Below are 21,714 nucleotides of genomic sequence, written 5' to 3'. Positions count from 1 at the left end.
TAATATTTGTCACAATTATGCATTAGGTTATATTCGTACTATTTAAATTTGGGAAAATATGAATATTATTAGTTTAAATAGCATTATTTACATTTTTCAGATTTTTCACAATAATTAAGATGCCTTAATATCTTTTTCATGAACATCTTGAGGCTATGTACGAATGGATAGAAAGCACGAAATTGCGTGTCTTAAATCTTATTTCGTTTCCAGTATCTTGTCAAGACCGAATATCTGTTTTTTTATTACCCTCCGTTATTTTTGTTTATCATTGCTTATAAAAACAATAATAAACAGACCGTTTTGGGAAGGTACGCGCCCGTTACTCTGAAATTCTATACTGTGAGCTAAGTAAATCACGGATGAATTTATTTGGATATGTATAGAGTTATCGAATAACTTGTATTTGGGCCTTGTATAGGTTTCGTTTGGTGATTTTGATCACGTTTTGATTTAATGGGACTCCACAGAACACGTTGCGACACCTGAAACATTTCCAGATCCTAATTTCTAACTATGTTTCTTTTATTTTTTGCTGTGACAAGATTATTTTAGTGTGAATATTAGAACCTAACATATATTTGGTTTCATGTTTTTTCTGATATATATAATATGTATGCTATAAAAAAGCAAGTAATTTAAAAAAAAATGTTAAAATGTGACAACTTTTGTGTTACCAAAAGCAGCATTGAGAAAAATTGTTTGTGAACCTTGTATGTAAAAATGTAATGTAACTACATTTTTTTTTAAAACTTATACGTAACTTTTTATATTTTTTAATATACTGGCCGATGTTTTATTAAACTATTTTTTTTTAAACTTATAAGTAACTGGACTACAATAAAAGGTTTATTTTGCACTGATGGTGACCTATCACGATAGTAATAAAATTTAGTTTTGAGTCCCTGAAAGTATTGATATTACACTGATTTTTAAGTCGTTATATAGAGATAGGCATCGACAATTCTATCCATAATACTAAAATAAACTATGTCTAGCGTCATTGAAGTTGTGAACTTTATTCGATATTGGGCTTTGAATTACAGAATTCAAAATAGTTTGGTATAACATTAGATACAAAGATAAATTTATTTTGAAAGAAATTGAATAGTACGGATATTTATTATGCAATGTAATCAATAAAGAGTTTTTAAGAATTATTCATTTTGAACACTGCCAATTAACAATTCAAGAATTTGTGTGAATTATATGTGCAAAAATTAAGTTTTAAAATCAGAATTACTGCTTAAGAAAATGGCAACTAATTTATAAGTATATTAAATAATGTTTTAACAACATACATGATTTGTGTGAAAATTAAAATAAATGTAATACTACTAACATTGTTAATATAAAAACCATATTATTGCTTGCAATATCTAGACGTGTTAAAATCTTTTAAACAATATTAAATAAATGTCAGGTAAAAAAATGGAATTATTCAATATTATTAATTAGATAAAAAATATATTAATATATCTAGTAAATACAACCGACTCAGGTATACATCATCATATAATTACATTTTGTATAATAATACAATTTTAATTTTTTTTAAGAGAGAATATTAAAAATATGTTTATGTAATGAAATAAAATTCGATACATAATTTTAATATAATTAAATCATCGTATAATTGAGTAGTGATTTGGATTTTAAAAATTTAATTATTGAGTTTATCAAACTTTTATTTATTATATTAATTTATATTTAAAATATATTTTTTCTAGCGGAAGTTTGCTTTTCTAATGCGGTAAATGTAGAAGCAAGGTATATGTAGAATATAATTTATTAAAAAATATGTGAAATAGTCTATTTACTTGAGCTTATAACAATTAATTATCATGTTTACCTAATAATCACTCGTCACATTTCTTACTTGTGATCTTGAATGAAAGATTTGAAGCAAAGGAAGGACAAAAATATCACAAGATATGATGTTTCTAGAAAATATGCATAAAATACGATTAAGATTTTACCCTAAGTGATGACCCAAATGAAAATTTTGGGGAGGCGAAACGTCGAGAAGAGAGATAAGGAAAAAGCGCGCGATAAGTTAGCTCTTTAATTTCATAACTTATTTTAAGTGTTTAAATAACTGCGACTCGTTTCAAGCCTATCTTTACATTATGTTTTTGCTATTGCGCCAATAAAATATTAGGTAATTTAGATTTTTGTAAAATAAGTGACAATAAATATAAGATAAAACAAGTAAATATTAAAAAAATCAGCAAGTGTCAATGGCAAAACTGTCGCGTCTACATTTTGAGATTAAAATTAATGCTTTTTTAGTAATTATTATTTACTATAAAGAGATTTATTAAAACTAGTAGTTAATAATATAGAGCGTTAAAAGATGAGTTTTTCTTTGTAAAAGTTTAAAATGCTTAGAATTATTCTTAGATATCTAAAGTCTCCTATCTTTTGGTGCAAAATTTAGAGAAGTTGGTTACTTCTGTCTCAGGAGTGAGAGTAATATTATTTTTATACTGAAAATCTATACCCTTTTATATATATTATATGTGAATTTTTGAATACGATTTACCATTCACATCAAAAGTACTATTGTCATTTTTACCCCTTTGTTAACTATCACCAAAAGTAACCACTTTGCAGTTTTACTTTATAGTGTGTTAAAAAAGAAATGCAGTTGACCCACTAATATCATAATCTGTGATTCAACAAAGGTGTCTCAAAAAGTAATATAAAATATGAAACATTTACATATCTTATATTTCAGGAGGCAGGAACAGACGCTCCTAAGACAGCCGACAATATTTCGCCACTACAGCAAAGACTTATAGGACCTGATAACGGCAGCTACATTTCCATATATATGTTTTTAAAATAATTTACCAGCTTTCCGGCATTTTTGATTGCAAAGTCACACTCCTTCGGCCTCAAAACTCTATAGTAGCTTTACGTTTGTGTACCTAAGTATTTAATATTATTCAAGAAACGCAATTAAAAATAATTTTCATATACACATAATAAAGAAATACAACAATCTTTAACACAGCGACTTTGACGCAAATAATTGTTTGCTCACCTCATTGATTTGCAATAAGAGAGAATAACAATAAATAACATTCAATCTAATCCATGAAAAGAATGGGAGTGAAAAAGTTGAGAACTTGTCGCTCGATTTGTCTCCCTTGACGACAATATCAAAAGGCGAAAGTATATCTGGATCAAAAGCCTGACGAGGGCTAGCGATAAAAATATATAATATATAATACATACAACGAAATATTTAAAAAGGATTCCCCATCGGGAAAAATGATGGAATTCATCTCGTAAAAAAGTTTCTCAATCGATCTCCTTCCGTTTATCGGAACGGACTTTTAAAATCCAATTTCCTTTTATATTAAATATTTATCACAGTATGTGTGTATGCGTGCGTGCGTTGGTAGTTACAAGGACGAAAGCTTCATTATTGTTTTGTAAGTAAAACGTTGTCAAAACTCACCAACATCCAAGAGGCTGTATCGAACGGTTCCAGGAAAGCCGTGGGAGATATGATCCCTGTGCGTTTCGCTACCACAATCGCAATCCCCGTTTCCATAAATGGCACACTGAAATCCACCACAGCTTCGCGCTCCGAATTGATCATTAGCGATGTCATAACCTGAAAATAAGAAAATTAAACAAATGTCATTGAGTTTTAACACATAAAAAGGTTTTTGAATTAAAACCATCTAACCATATAACGAAATACATACTTTATTTGGTTGATATTAATTAACAAAAAATACATTGTATTACTATTTTCAGTAGCCGAGTAATATGACTAGCAATAAGACGCCGGAAAAGTATGTGTTGTAGTCGTCGATGATTACATTGGTAATAATGATTATGCCCGTGTTGAATTATCTCCGTTGATTTTTTCGCCAGTGATTGGTAATGTTTAGACAAATAGCAGATATTACAAATTAAGAGCCTAATAATACAAAGTATTGTTCAAGTTTTTGCCATCGTAACCTAATAGGTAACGATGATTTTAATTTGAAATAAATGAGGAAATAAAAGAAGTACGTAGCATCGAGTAAGACAGGATTAAAAATATTTTATAAGACAATTTCTATGCGTAAAAAAATCCATAATTTATTATTTATATAAATAATATATTCAAATAGTATGTACATATCATTAAACAAAAACACTGTTCTTTGTACGTAATATATTAGAATAAATAAGATAGTAACCCTTTTTATAATAGATTAAGTACGATTTTCATCATATAATACTTCCATACGTATTTGTATACATATATAATATATAGTATATATGTATATAGACAGGATGGATTTCCTTTGTATCCAACTTCAAACGAAAACTTGGTTCATTGTTTGATAAATATTATTATATATTTAATTAGAAAATCTTTATTATGATAAATATTTACATACAAAAGAAAAATAATTTTGTTAATTTTAAATTAACGATAAGATTAAGTGATTTACTCAGCACAGAGTTTTGATTTAAATGACTATTAAATAATAATATTTAATATTTTACAATAAATTTTATTTCAATCTGGGTAAAACCAATTAGAAAAATCTAAAAGGTTGACTAAAAAAGGTCGTCCATATGAATATTCGATTGAAATTTTTATAAGAATTCAATTTACAAACACAGTAAAAACATTTATTTACCACCGCTAAATTATAACATAGGTTGAATATATGCGGTTTTAAAAATATATTGATTGACAAAGTAATTGATTATTTAATTTTATTTATAAATGTACATTGATTAATAATTGCTTTTCTCCCCGAAATAATATACGAGGCTAGAAAAATGTAATAAACATGTATGTATGTACAACATAAAAAATCAAATCAGCGAGAGTCCACGTCACATTGAATAAAAAAATTCCTTCCTATTACCACGAAGTGTTTTGAAGCGACGTGAAGATTGGTTTGATGGTAATTGGACTTGTCAAAGAGCATGCAATGATGTAGTATCTACTTTGCGGGATTAAAACGTGACATAATGGCATATTTTTTTAACACCTCGTCTTTTTCTTATTTATAATTTAAAAAATATTACAATTAATTATTTTCGTAAAAAAAAATTAAATAATAGAATATTTTTTGCTTCTGAGATAAAATATTTTGATTTATACGTAAAATGAAACACTGATTTAGATGTACCATAAGTTCTTTTTAAGACTTCGATTTATAGATATTGGCAATTTTATTATAGAACATAAAAAAAATTAATTATAAAAAAATAAATATTATTTAATTACATATTTTAAAGTAATAATTGTAATCGAATCTTTGCGTTTAAACTATATTACATATAATTTTATAGGCGAAGATATTTAATTTTCTGATTTATATGTAAAGTAAAATACTGATTTAAAATACTTTTTTTAGCATATGCAGTTTATAGAATATCAAAAAAAGTATTAAGAACTGCTTATTCATTTAAATTTAGTGATTTTTTTAAAGCCAATAAAATGTAATTAGGTTTAATCTTGACAAAATATTGGATGCGCCATTTTTTATATATACATATGTACATAATTTCTAGAGAAAAAAAATTTTAGTGTGTTACAAAAATGGTTGTTATTTCTCAAGAAATTCATTGCCAATTTTATTAATTTCCTATGCTATAAATAATAATGAAAAAAATGCAATTATCTTAAAATCTACAAAACTATTTACTAGTTTTAAAATATTAGTTTTAACTGAACCTTAACTTAATCATAAACAAAGCGTCCTTTTGTTCACTGGTATTTTAAAAGTGCTTTAAAATAAATTTACCGCTTTAGTTATAGTCCGATATTCTTAACATTAGGCGTAGATATTGTTTATTTTAAGATTTATTTTTAAAAATTCTCGAGAATTATTTGAAATAAATTATGGCGGCACTCATGTGCTACGCAGACTAAAAATTACGGTATTTCAATGGTGCGATGAGATAATACATGAATTAAAATTTCATTTAATTTTGATTGCAGCTGAGTTGCCTTTAAAACAGCTACCACTAGGATGCAAATCTTGCTCTGTTGGATCTTCAGAAGCTCCATAAAGTGAGTCTACGATTCTCACAAAAATAACTACTTCATAGTATTCTACGCTAAGGCTTTGTTATTAGCAGGCTACCTTCCCTTAAAAGTCTAGACTCTATACTATTTAGGGAGAGCTATGCTGTAAGGACAGAGAGCCTACCATACGCTTACGCCACGAGAGGCATCTCAGTGACCACATGTCACCAGAAGTCCTGCGTCTCTCAGTGACAGCGCCAATATTATAATATTTAATAAAATGCATTTTTAAGACATAATACATTACATTTTAATCCTTTGAAGTAAAATATTGTATAATTTTATGTTATAATTATCATATTATAAATCTTATAAAGTTTAAAATACGCCTCATTTAGTACTTGTGCTACATTTATTCGCAAAAATTTGCTTTCAACAAAAAATAACTATAATAGACGCGATGCATCACTACATTAAAATTAGAACAATAACTAAAAAGTATATTCAAGAATATATTTTTATTACAAAACGTAGGAAAAAATTTAATTTCCAGTGTGGGAAAAAAAATTGTACTGTCGTTCGATAAAAGCGACACGGACTCCTTGAAAAACGAATATTGTTTTTGCATGATAACGCACGTTCTAATTTAGCAATCAAGAGCAAATATATATATAAATACCCATATATTTATGACCTTGAGTGTTTCTATATTTATCGAAGAAAAATTTATCCAGGAACGCTTTTCTAATAAAGACGAGGTATAAAAATAAGTCACAACTAAAATAATTTTACACTATAGTGACTAAATTGTTTGTTTAAAAATACTACGTTTCTAGTAGGCCGGAAATTGATCATTACTAGAGGACTTGAAAGCTGCAAAGCGGTTAACTTTTTACAAACTTAAAAAAACTAGAGTATAACACAAAACACCAACGTGGAAAACAATATTTTATTAGAGCAAGGCTACATATTGGATTATGATGATTAGGTGTTAGCTCTTTCAGGTTGTAATTAAAGTACTGGAACATCGTTTATTAAGGTTGACAGTGTTTAAAAATATTTTTTCATTTCTAAAACGATCCACGTATATGATACTCAATATCGTGAGATATGTGCCACATATTCGAAAGGGTATAAAATTGCGATATTACCATGTCGGTTTTCCTGTTGACAAGATCGGCAATGAGTCCGTTCCATTTTCCGTTTTCCAGGGTGCCCCAGCGTCCATCTTCCACTCGCACCAATTCATATGTAAATCCAAGCTCTTCGGCGAATTTCTCCAGGAGATCGATGCAAAAGCCTGAACAGCATTGGTATAGGGAGCCATTTCTGTGCGCGGCATTGACGTCCATTCTGCAAACGTAAACGCAATATTAAAGAAAACCGTATTTTATATATACATATATATAATATGTGTATATGGTAGGTGTGTATAACGATAAAATAGAGAGAATATAGCGTGCGAACTGAGTATTTTGGGAATGGGTTATAAAAATAAAGTCGTAAACTGTAACAAAATTGACCCTTCGCATTCTTGCTAAGTACTTGAATCTAGGTGCTTCATTCCATCTCGCTTTTTACGTCAGATTTTGAGACGAGATGTGTAGAAAGTTTATACTGTGAAGGTTATGAACTCTGAGATATTAATATACTAAATTTTTTATTGTTAATCTTAAGGCTGAGTGCACATGAGTTAGAATATTACATATACTTGAGTTCGGCAAAGTTTTAATACAAAAGAGGCAAAAATTTCAAATATTTTTAAGAGAAAAATACTATTTTAATTCTAGAATAAAAATATTTTTTTTCATAATTGAGTATATATGGAAAATATAGTTGTGAGAGAAATTATCGCAACATCTATTTCACTAATTAAAATTTAACCCAGGTAATAGATTAAAAAACCTACAAAAATAATTAATAACAGAATGCAGTTCAAAACAGTCAGTCTCAGGTAATTAAAAAAATAAACAATAAACTCTTGCACGTGTTTAATGGCGTCAAGATGATATCGCTGGACTTAACAAGTACACGTTCCTCAGTGTAATAAAGCGTTCAAAAGCTTTTTATGATATTAAACCTACAACTAATACAATAACCGTTATTTAAACAAAGCAATTGATTCAAAATCAATTGCTTTGTTTAAATAATTGGAAATTAACGTTTTTGATTATGTACGAAAAAAAGCATGACCACAGCTAGGTTTTCACCCATTGATTGTCCCTAGTACAATGGAAGGTTGATAAAACACAGAGAGGACGCATCCAGAGACTGAGCCATTCTAGAGTTACGTCAATTAGTGGGATTGACAGAGCCAGTTTCCAAATGCTGAGTGTTACGGAAATTAGATCGCAAGATAAGCGTGTCACAAAAACGGACTAATGCGATTTACGAGTCGCTCTTTTGTGACCCTTAAATATATTTTTTCTGTTTGTCCGTCTTACTAATGAATCACAAACATTATATTATTGCTTCTTTCGTGGGTAATTTTATGTTGTTATATGTTCAGGTAGATAAAAATAAATTAACCAAAAACATCGTCTATGACCATGAAATATTAATACTATATAAATTATGGTGAAATGTAGCCAAAGTCATGTATCAATGCATATTTTCTATATGCATGTATATCTTCTCAATCAATAAAACTAATTTAAATATATAAAAATATTACCTTTTCAATTTTTAACTGAGCATTATCACTTAAATCAAGATGATTTACAAGATGAAATGAGATTCTATTTAAAAAGCTAAGCTGTACTCCATTCAATAATATAACACAATGAATACGTACAGAATAACCAAAGCTGATAACGGAGTGCCTTCGTCGAAATTAAGAGCGCAAATTTGGTGAATCACAAAAGAATCGAGGATTTAGATTGGGAGCCGAAACAAAGATGAGTTGTTTGAGTCAGGAAAGATAAAACACAACAATGAGTAGCTTATCATGGACGCCTTTGTCCGAAGGGGCTACTGTCCGATTCGGAAGATCCGGTCTGTTCCCTTAATGGTTATAAAGGATCGTTTGCGAATTCGCTCTCAGGTGTAAACCAGCACGAAATTCGGTTACCGGGCAATTAATGCGACCCGACGGAACAAAACGCCGCATAATAAATTGCCTTTATGTACAAGGCGAAATTTGATCAGGTGACGCGAATTGTTCCGGATTCAAGGCCTTGACTTGATTGTACAACATATGTATATATTTACATATATATAATAATTTTATATAAGCAAATATATGGAAAGCAAAAATATATTTATGAAATATTTTATTAAGGAATCCTAGTGTTTTTTATTTGATATCGTGTCTGAGAGATCCAAACTAGTAATTGTTATCAAATAATTTAGCTTATGGCTAATCAAAGTTTAGATTTTGACTATCTCACAAATGGATATCGTAATAGATAGCTTAAATTTTGCATAGTAACATCTATTGGTTTTAAGTTCTAATATTAATTTATAATTTATATAATAGATGTCATATAATTTTAGTCTATCGTCTTACTATTTACTTAGTGGACGTTGACTGTGTTAACTAATTTGTAATGCATTGAGCTAGTGCAACGAAAAATTAACAATAAATCATGTACTGATATGTAGTATATAAATGGGTTATGGATATTATACTTATATTACTGTGCCATTTCTAGGATCTGTTCCGAGTGTAAAAGTAAGTTTAATTGCTAATCGCATATCTAATTATTATTTCTAAACATATTTTATATTTCTTCTTTACGAATATTATTTGTTAATAAACTAGTTAGAAAATTTATTTATATTATTAGTGTGAGCAGTCAAAATAATAGCACGCAAATATTTATTTGGAATTTAAGATATATGCTATCAGTCCAATAATTAAAGACAGTGGAAAACATTTATAAAAGATAATATTGATGAGTAGTGGTAAATATTACTGCCACGTAAATGTCAACAATCAGCTAGATATTAGATAAAAATAAATGAACGAAGTTAGAATGCAAATTTAATTCCTCCCAGGGGCAAATTTAGCATATTACTAATTGAAGCAATTCGAAGGAGGCGTCTGGGATCACTGTTTTAATTTTCATTTATAAGTAAAATTAACAGAAATATTTTCTCTGCATGACCAATTATTTAATGAAATTTGCGTTTCGGAGGTTCGCTATCGCAAATCATATATTAAAAAAATTTATTAATGATTTTAATGCCAATGTTTTATGTATTATATATTGATGTATTTTTCTTATTTCTATTATTGTATATTTATAATTTGGACCTGATTATCAAAAATACAAAAATGTAGAATTCATGAGTGAAATTGATTTTTATCATCTTGGTTAGGTATGCTAGAGTTGTATTGTCATATTATCCCTCTTATGTGAAAATCAAAATAAAAATAGAGGTGAAAGAGAGATACTATATACAGTTGATTTAAAAATCTGAAGTAATTTTTAAAAGGTTTCATAAATTCTCATGCTCTTTGATGCTATAAAGCAAAAGTACTGCGTATACATTTTTTATTTTTATTAACTTAAGTTAAAATTATGATCAGAGCAGCGTCATTTATATATTAATCATAAATAATTTCATGTTGCTAAAAAAAATTGAGTTTGAAAATCTTTATTTTGCGACGATTGTCGGTTGAAAACGGGAGACAAGGACGCAATTTTTTTATACTGCAATATTAGAATTACGTTCATCTACGCTTATGTCAAATTTTTATGTCATGTTTTCAATTTTTGTTTACTTTCTAACTTATATACGACAGGAGGTTCAAAAAACATACATTTAAAAATTGATTCACGTGATATTTTACCAAAATTTTGTCCATTTCAGAATCTGATAATTCGTTAAATAAAGAGAAAAATATTTTAATAAACATTCAGCTAAATAATGACGTTTTCGTTAACTGAATTTTTGAACTGCTTTGCAACGTTCTTCGAAACAACTATAAGATTCATAATATAAAAAGCGTGGCTTAACAGCTAAAATTCATACGTTTCTGGGTGCTTTCAAGAAATTAAGTGTTTTAAGCTACGACAGAAAACATTAATTGAGTCGTCGACTAGAGCAGAGAGGACAACGCACTTTTAATTGTAATTTTATATTTAATAAAAATGTATTACAAAAATAGCAATTTTATTATAAATAAAGCATAAATGGTACAGCATAGTGAACTAAGTAATTAATTATTTATCTTTTATTACGTTGCTCTGATTCTAGATAACTCAAATTAAAATAATCCGTCTTCAAAATATAAAGCTAGAAACTTTTTCGCTGGTAAAGCAATCGCAAGCCTAGAGTTCTTAACGATGAAAATACAGGTAAACTCTATCGGAAAATCTGTATTTTCAAACTTGTTCCATTCAAGATGTAAGTTTTAACCAGATTTGGGTCACATAAACAACCAGCAGAGAAAATCGAAGATATATTAGCGAATTTCGGTAGCAAGCGAAGGCAAGATGGAATTTGTGGAAATATGAAAATGCACGTCGTAAGCTTTTGCTTCACTCCTTGCTTTAAGGAATGAGAAAATCTGGAAAATCTGATCAAACTTTCTCGCGTGGCATTCTTATGCGAAAAGTTTAGGACGGATAAAACATTGTTTAATTGAATATAACGCTTCCATTCTAACAGTTTGTTCAGTGTCAGACTTTTTAAAGCTTGTTTTATTATTGTATTTAATCTTTTAAATATTAATCACATACCTTAAGAATTTATTTTTTCAATTGCATAACAATTTACTATTAGTTCTTTTTGATTTTGCTGAACTTATGTCAGTAATTTTTATCCTATATTGTAAAATTTAGACTTTAAAGAATTTATTTATTTTATTGTAATTAAATAAACAAAACTTTTTAGGAAAAGGATGGTTTATTAAAATATGTTTTGCTCTTCTTAAACAAGCTAAGTTTTTATATAATGTTTTCATTCGCTTATGTTATATAAATACTAATTTAAGTATTGCTATCATTAAAGTACATACAATAATAGTTTTATTGTACAAAATTTATAGAAGCAAAACGAAAAGTTGTCGGTGTTAAAGCTTGAAGTAAAATAAAAGTTATACTACAATTTTAATTATTAATTTACATAAAAGCACCCATTCTACATTGTTGTTGTTATTACTAATTTATTTATTAAATCACTAAAAAAGGTATGTACATATATTAAAGGTAAAAAGAATAGTGCCTATAGCAAAGGTTAAGGGCGCAACAAAAGCCAGTGAGATTTATATGGTGCCTTTAATGGAAAAGAGTTGAAAGAAGTTGCTTGCGTGCAATTAAGAGAGTTTGTGAATAGGAGGTGTACATAAATCGGGATTTTAGAAGAAGGATTTTACGATTCTCTAATTGGTAATTAACATCATGATTAGGAAAATCAAAATATTATTTTCTTAGCGTTTTTATATTTTTAAAGTGCTTTCGCAACAATATACAAAATTATTTTAATAAATAAATAAGATAATCTCGGGTGAATTAGGTAATGCGCCTCATGACAAAAAAAGTATTTTATATATTTTTTAACATCGTAATTAAATTTTTTGAATAAATAACAATAGCTTAACCTTTTCTATACTACAAATAAATGCAAAAATTAGCCACCGTTGCGACATATTTTCTGAGAAATATTTTAATTAGTAATAAAGCGTGGAAAAGCAATAGTATTATGCGCAGGGTAAACGTGCGTGCATCTTTTCCAAACAAAGAGTAGTTTTTCAGCAGTGGTCAACGTCTCTGGGTGGATGTGCTATTATGTGATTTATAAACTAATCACAATTATTATCGACATCAATATTTTACATTTGTGAAAATTCTTTGTGTGACCTAACTTTTGGTCACACATTACCCTATTCTCAGATTTTGATTTTGTATATTATGTATGGTTACTAACGTTGTCGAAGCATATTATGCTACGGCGCTAGATTGATAATGAATAAATCAATAAAATATCTTTAGAATTATATATTTATGATTTAATAAGTTCAGGAGGATATATATAGCCTTATATGTTTGAAACATTATCCATATTCACGCTACACGGATTAGTATTTATCCATAAAAAGTATCGCAATCTATATCCGTACATTTGCATATTATATCTCACGTCTTTTATACCGAGCTTTATAAAGTACGCTAACACTCTTATAAGCACGCACACAAAGTGTACCTAATACTTTGACGATTAGATTATAGGACTGAGATTTTCTCGTGTACACATTGTTGTTCTTCAAACTTTATCTCGGGTAATGCGTGTAATTAATTTCATTTTCATCTCTGTTAGTTAAATCAAACTAGTGCTAAAGAGAGCGCTTGGGGCGTTTTCATTGGATGCACTCCTACTCGTACATAGAATTATAATGGGGCACACAAAGACACTATAATATGTTTAGAAATTCCAGTTTATGGCGATACGTGTGCGCCTATGTTTGGCGGTGGAGGATGCTTAGAATAGCAGTTATGTTTTGAATATTCGGTATGACTATAACACAAACAATACATTATAAAATAGAGCTTAAAACAGTGGTCCCCACTTACAATAAATTAAATGCAGACCACAAAGGATCCATCAAGACACATTTGTAAGGAATCCAGGGATTTAAAAAGAAACATTAAATCGCAAGCGAATTAACCTTGTAAAAATCACTCTATTTACACAATGCTTTTGACTCAACGACTTGAATTTTATTTAAAAAAAAATATTTATAATTAACTGTCTGTTAGTTTCATTCAGATGCTTAAATGACATTAAAGTAAGGGGGTTCCACCACCTACAAAATTTATTTTAATTTGGTGGGCATTCTTATGACAATTTCAGAGAAACGTTAACAAGTCCATGAGGCCAGCCACAGTATTTTTTGTGTTATTATTAAATTTTACAAACCACCTAATAGTATCGCTAAAAATACTCTTTGTTAGGAAAGGATGCTAGCACATAGATTAAAGTTTATTAGGTTATTTTGGCATTGTGCTATCCAACAAATTTATTTTAGACTGCGCTTAATTATATTATTCTTCTACAATTTACAATCAAGAAAGCTTAAATTTTAAGGCGCATTTTGGGAGTGGGGAGATTTTCCAGAGTTGTCTTAAACCAGAATTATAAAAAAAGTGATATTTGATTACAAAGTAGAGACGCGGCAAGAGAAACGCTATGGAGTCAAAGTAGCATGATAGCAGAAACGAGTGGAGACAAACCAGAAAATTGCAATTACGGGGACGCATCACGACAGATCCCAGCTGCTTCAATAAAACCACAGCCGACAATAACCCAACTCGACACTCCAGTAAAGCCTCCCTAACTTATAAAACTTGCCATTTCAACTTTAATGACCGATAGCGGCATCTATATTTTTTTTATATATGTATGTGATAATTATTAAAAGCTTATATAATATAATAAACCGGTTTTTCACCGATTATTTTGTATATTAAATCACACCCTTTTGATCATAAAATTCATAGAAAGCATTAAAATATAAAATATTTGAAAAATTAAAAGCAATTAAGTATTGTTTTTAGATATTTTACACATAAATTGCTTTTTATTTTTCAAAAAAAAAAACATTGCCTTAAGTGTTGATCATTCAGCAGTAATTATTAGCCATAAGTAAAAATAATTATTAAAAGAGAAAACAGACTTACTCTAAGCAACAGAAAAAGACAGATTGAGAAAGTTTCAAAATAAAGCTGAAAAATAACATTACTTTAAATGTATAAATAGAAACAAAATAGCAACTTTAATTAGAAGCTGAATAGTTTTTCAAAGATATCTTAAAACAATATTAAAGAACTTATTCATAAGTCAGTTAAAAATAATTGATAATATATTCCCACAAGGAAGTGTCCTAGGGCCGATACTTTATCTGATGTACACATCCCGTTTTATTCGCTCGCGCGTTAAGTAACGAGAGTGAGTGGGAGATAAGGGCGTGCAGACGTCCTAATCTCTCACTCACTCTCGTCACTTAGCACACGAGTGAGCGAAAGGGAAAGTATCTCACCATACGCGCCAGATTCGCATATGATTTTTCAACCATAGAGAATGTTACAATTGCAACATTTCCGAATTAGAAAAAAGGATATTACTTAAAAAAAAGCAACAAGTTGCTAATAGAATCACTAATTGGAACATAAAAATAAATTCTATTGATTTAAATTTGCTCCATATCATCTTCACAATAAAAATATAATTAATTAATTAAATGATTTCATAATTTAGAACACCATACCATATGGAAATATAGCACAATACCTTGACATGACCCTAGACACAAAAATCACATGTTAAAATAAATAAAGTAGGACTTGAAAGCAAATATAAAAAGATGTACTGAATTATGAGAATAAACTCGAAACTTAATAAGTAATAAGATTAATTATACAACTAAATTCTGAAGCCATTTTAGGTTTAAAAGATATAATTAAAATAAAATAAACTAAATTAAGGTCAGAATAGCGTAGACTGTGAGGCTTAGATTGGTTATCCAGAGGCGGCAGGTTCGAGTTATGGCAGCAGACTCAAATTTTTATTTATAAAAATTCGCTATTATTGAAAACTGGCCCTAGCTACAATATTACAACTATATGATGTCGTCGATATCAAAACTTTTAGTCTGGTAATAAATATTTATTATGTCCGATTGACTACCCAGTAAGTAGAAATTAACCACGTTGTAACATATTAAGCTTACGCCTGTCAAATTACAACGGAAAATTAAAAAAACTCATGTGAAGGTGACAAACAATAATCGGAAGAATTTAAAATAAAGTGCTACGAAACATTGTTTTTGCTATGTAGTATGTTTACGATAAAGACGCATGTTGGCAAAGATGTCACCAGTGTTATGAAACGTTTTGATGTTAAACACAAACTAAGGTTCCAACACTACATCAACATCGAGGCAACAATTTCCTCAATATGGCCAATTTGATAAGATGATTTGAAATACTAAGTCCTTTAAACTAGTCACTTGAACTTTTTAAGTGTTAGTAAGTGTGTAGTGTAACTAAAAGCTTTTGGAAGGCAATGTAATTAATATATAAATATAAAGTATATTTACTAGTTTATCATATAGATTAGTTTTAATGTATAAAATACATTTTTAATTAAACATTGAATTAAATTAATCACGCAGTATTAATTGTGATTTATTTGTATTTTTTCTTAATTTTTTGTGTTATGCGCAAACACATAACATTGTTTACATAGGTGTGGAGTTTTTTTCTTTTGCGGAGTTTCCCACAATGTTTGATTTTGTCGAAGAAACCCATTTTTTCTTAAAAGCCAGTCTGACATGTCAAAATAAATGTGCATGCAGATGGTTTGTGTTTATCACGAGCAAAGCTTAACACGAAATCTTTCAAGGATACGCATTAAACAGCTGCTTTGTCTGAAGAGCTTGGAATTAGTTTCAAGCATGGATCGTTGCTAAAAGCGAGAAAAAAACGATGATCCCGCCGCCTCTCTACGTGACGGATTACCTCGGAAACAAATTCGTGAATAAATTAGCCGCCAAAGAGGGCCCGTCATTTGTACGGCCCTTTGTCACCGCGCTCAAAAGACAAAGCCCGGGGCTGGGGATGAAATGGGTCACTGGCTGTGTGTATAAGTAGATTTAGTTTTACGACTTGTTTTTCACGAGGCGCTGTACAATATTACGTAACTCGGGGATTTTACGCAATGCACGACAATTCCTCACGATTCTTGTGCAGATGCCGTAAAAGCGAAGGTGAAACTGCCCTTGTATGTTGGATAATACCTTTTTCACCCATTCAGAATAAATCTAAATGTGTTGATACGTACAGATGGGTCAAAAACATCCAACCCATATGTAGTATTTTTTAAAATTACAAAGATAAAATATTTTTTTATGGTCTAGAGTTTTGCACTTATATAAGCGCAAGAGAGATTAGGGAGAGGCGTTGACTATGACTCATCGTTTTCTTTGAACAAATGGGTTAATTCCTAAAGTACAATTTATTTCACAGGTAAGATAATACATGATGAGGGTTGCTTCGTAATACCACTATAAAATAAATCGAAAGATACATTCTAAATCAATATAATGAAAATATATGTATCCAAAAAAGTTATAAATTTTGATATGAATTGCTAGCAAGAATAAAGGGTAATCCAATTTTAGTTTCTAAACTTTAAAAAAAATTGAACGTACAATTCTAAGGATATCTTCGGATTTTTTTTATTAGAAATTGGGTCAATCTTTTTTTTATTTTTAATGTCTACAAATTTTAAATTAATTAAACTGAAAAATAGTAACGTAATTGGATATAAAATTAAATTTTGCTTAAAACGATTAAAACACTATTTATTGTTCCACTTGCGACTATGTGTTACATATATAAAACACATGTTATAGTGGTGGTATATTCTTAAATAAAGTTAAATTTTAGTGAAAATATAATTTAACTGATAGGCAAGTGAAATTATATGCTACTCTAAGATATCCATAAAAACAATATTTCCCAACTGCAAAACGTCCATTTAGTAGTTTTAAAAGTATAGTTATTTTTATAACTTGAATTTGATTATGTGAGGGATCCAATCTGCTGCACATTTTAAATATTTTAAAAAGGAAATAAACAACCCTTTTGAAAAAAGGTCTAACAATATAAGAGAACGCTCATGAACAATTGCATTATAATTGAAAGATTTTACAGACCACCCTATAAGCAAAAAAACAACATTTTTGTTTGTAAAATATGCGCGATAGACAATGCGTCCCATTTGCGTAAAAAGCCGATCTTTTAAAGTTGCACCTACAGTTTCACTTCAAAGCGTGAAAGTATCATTAAGCAATTTTTGCATCTGTGTTTCATCTAAGACGTCTCGAATCAGTAGTATAAAAAATGTGACGATTTGTCACATCGGAAGACGATCAAATAATGTGAGACGGTAGGTCAAAAGTGATTATTATCAGAGATGAAATTATTTTAATGTAAGTAAATTGAGAGGAGTAGAGCAAAAGAACTAATTTCATATCAACTAAGCGTATTTAGGCGCATTAATCAAATTTATTTTGAGTTCAAAATTGTAACAGAAACATGAGTAACCCCCAACTAAAGACACACGAGAGTACATTCAAACGTGTACCAAGCGAAGCTACGCTTAGCATCGATCAAGATTTGAAAGACCGGGAAAGCAACCGCTTCCCTCTTCACGTCAATACTAAACAAAACTGAATTTTACAGATGCAAATAAGATTACAAAAATATTCATAAATCAAATATTTATAGTAATCACTCATCAATAATATTATTGTTGTATTATAGAAAACCAAGCAGTTTGTTATTTTAATATGTATATATCTATTATACTTATGAAAATAAAAAAAATACACTATTTAATTATATTTAGGTTGGCTTATATTATAATAAGCAATTAGTATCAAATTTATATTACACAACTAAGCAATTTTAAAACATTTCACAACAATAAAAAAAATATTTTTAAATTATTTAATTCAAGCTGATAAATAAGCAGCAATATTAATATTTTTGTTATTTTTTTAATAATATAAAAAAAATAATGCAAAAAACATATATTCTGATGATGTCAGAATAACTAAACCATATGTATATCCTTTTTGTAATTAGCAATGTGGGTGCTTATACGAAAGCAAGCAAGTGGGTGACCCAGGAAGCTGTGGGGGCGATTTCCTATGTTTAAACCCAAAATTTAAGACCTACAAAGGGTTTTAGAGTCCTTCGTCATTGTCATCAATTTTAAATACCAAAGGTATACGTAAAAATGAATGTATGATACTATACATATATAGCAAAATCTATTTTAGTCGATATAAAGTTATGTTTATTTTTTTGTGTAAATCCATGTATACAATGTTCCATTTGTTTGTAGATTACGATACGTTTGCATGTTACACGTCAATGGCGTTCAATTAGAATGATTAACATTACTGCTAGTGCTAACGTATGAAATAACTCGTTGGGTGATTATATCGTAAAATGGTAAATAATATGTATTTGTTTGATAGTATTTTCAACAATCATCTCATGATGCAGTCATACTTTATCTTCAATTATATGTATATATAAATAAAGATTAAAATAGTTCGTGAAAGTAAAACAAAATAATTTGAATATAATAATACGCAGTGCCGTAACTAGCTTTTAATATGCCCGGTGCAAATTTGGGAAACGATATAATAATTGTTTGCAAATTTCATTCATTACATCATCGTAATAAATATAATATATTTATTTGTATTGGGAAAAAGTTGGATATAAGTTAAGCTAATCTTGAAATTATTTTAGATGTAAAGAACAGTTATATTATAATTTTATATTACGATGAATTTTGTCAAAATATTTCTAACACAAGATCGACAATATCTAAAAAAGATACATAATAAAGATACACATTATCTAAATTTTGTGTTATATATATATGAATATGCGACGCGAATAACGTTGTAAGTCTTAAAAACGTAAATAGTCAACTTTACAGGAGGTGAATTAATTTACAGATTTACATACGTTAATTTTTAGATTTTTATAATAATATATTTCACAATTTATTTATCAGAAAGTTTTTTCGTACTTTACTAGTATCTATATAACACAAAATTGGATTTTGTCAAGAATGAACATTTCCAATTGTGGAATAACGTAAGTTATGATGTTGTAACATTGTTACACTGTATGACAGTAAGTACCTAACGTTTGTCGAAAACTTATCTACAAATGCATAATTTTAAAGTTAAATAAAATAGTAGTCTTTTAAAAAAGGTTTAATAAAAAAATTTACAATTTGACAAAAATTTTTTTGAAAAAAACAAACTAAAAATTAAAAACGTTACATATTTTTTATAATAAAGAATTTTTCATTTTCCAGCAGATATTTTGTCAAGTCTATTTTATTTTATATTTTGAAAAAGTTGGTTCATATAACGTTATTCAATCAAAATCTCAATTCAGACTAACTACGTTATTCGCGTCGCATATTCATATCGCAAATATTCTTCATATCATATAATTATTTTAAACAACGATATTAAATAAAGCATAATTAGTTGTTAAATATAATAAAATATACGTTTTATATATAACAACACCATATATTTAATGTGTGCATTATAGTTAGGCGGATGCATCGTGGCAAACTTTTAAGCTAATGAAAATTCTCACAAAGACCATAAACAGCAATTTTATAGCGAGTTTCTTTATCTGTAATTTGCTAATAGGGTTAAACATTTGTGAATAATATTCATAAAAATTTATAGCTGTAGTATTTTACATCACATATTAAAAAAAATATATTTTGTAAATAATAATAAAAAGTGGATAGAATCAAGTAACGTTGATAACTTGTAAATGTGAAAATATTACATTATTAGAAATGACATAGATGAACTGTTTTTTTATTATTTTTTTTAGATAAAAATTCATTAGACTTGATTAAAAAAAATAGTTAACTTGACTAATAAACAAACATTATCTGCGATTATAAAAATAAGCAATTTGTAATACTGATATATTAGGGTTATTTTTTTTTAATATTACTCGTTTTTTAAATTAAAAACAATGCAATTATGATACTTAGTTGGAACAGATAATACCGACAGTATGTCATAACATCGGAGGTCGGCAAGAGATATTGAAAATATACGATATACAAGTTCCCCTATCTACAGTGTAGATTGTTAGATTAAAATATGTATTGCTCCAGATAATGGCCAGATTGCCCAAACTTAGGTACAGGGGCTTAGCTTAGATTTTTAAAAATAAAGTTTTTATTAAAAGTAATTTTTAATTTACAACAGTTTGTCTTCACCGTTATCGCAAATCGTCTTAAAATACCTAGTTGAACTCTTAATATTTCAGTGACAACTTAACTAGGCCTGATTCAACAATCGATACTTTACGTACCTCTACTTGGCGAGAGTTTGGATGAACTTTCGTTTATTTAGTGTATTCACTGTGTTTAACCGTGTTTATAGAATTAGGTGAAAAACAACGCGATTTCAGTTATTTACTGTTTAGCCGTTGCGATAATTTAGGACGAAAACACTCTTTTTTATTATCTAACTAATATATAGTTTCACTATCTGCGAACGAGCATTTAAATAAAAACAATTATTTGACGACTAGCCTTCTAATTGCCTCTCTAAAGAGGGCCTTTCCGTGGATGCAGCTCTAAAAGCTGCAGTCTCTGTAGGTGCTGATAAATGCCTTAGCAACGGGCCATCCACGAATAAAATCTCTTTTGGCAAAGGCAGGACTTAAACTTTGTGGCAACAGCCAAATGTTGTGCTGGCTTGAAAAAATGGTTTTAATAAAAGCCCGACAAGTCAAAGGCAAACAAGAAACAAAATATGATTCTCTTCGAAACGTCAGACGCTCACATACAAGTAAGATCACGATGGCATCCGTAGCCAATATTAAGCAAATGTATATTTTACATGCGATTCACGGGAGATCATTACATGCACAAAAAGTGACATTATAGTCAGTTGGCGTCATTGGGTCTACTTTTTAAATCCTTAAATTTGTATGTTTATTTCTTAAAAGTTCGGTAACCTTAAATGGGTCACATTTTACATATAGTATGTTTTACATTATTCTTTAAAGTTTAATGTAAAATACCTTATTTTGTTACTTAAAAAAACATTAAGGACGCAGAGTGACGGAACTTTTGTTACTAGCTGCTATTAAAGCAACATTGCATTTCATTATGCCAAACAAATAGCATTA

At 28.8% G+C, this 21,714-nt stretch overlaps 1 protein-coding gene across 2 annotated transcripts in view; it reads right to left on the bottom strand.

Annotated features, from left to right (window-relative positions):
* Nmdar2 (glutamate ionotropic receptor NMDA type subunit 2) overlaps nt 1-21,714 on the bottom strand; it is a 334,557-nt gene that overhangs the window by 32,738 nt on the left and 280,105 nt on the right. For both annotated transcript variants that reach the window (XM_088203959.1, XM_088203961.1), the window contains 2 exons: nt 7,150-7,351; nt 3,470-3,628 (listed from right to left, as the gene is read on the bottom strand). In XM_088203959.1, the coding sequence (XP_088060085.1) occupies nt 3,470-3,628; nt 7,150-7,351 (361 nt within the window). The remainder of the gene's footprint in view (nt 1-3,469; nt 3,629-7,149; nt 7,352-21,714) is intronic.

This window comes from Plectrocnemia conspersa, unplaced genomic scaffold (genome assembly GCF_051122295.1).
Source record: "Plectrocnemia conspersa isolate PC_06_02 unplaced genomic scaffold, ASM5112229v1 ptg000014l, whole genome shotgun sequence".
Classification (NCBI taxonomy): domain Eukaryota; kingdom Metazoa; phylum Arthropoda; class Insecta; order Trichoptera; family Polycentropodidae; genus Plectrocnemia; species Plectrocnemia conspersa.
Note: the sequence above shows the minus strand (reverse complement) of the source record. Positions and strands in the feature narration are given on the sequence as shown.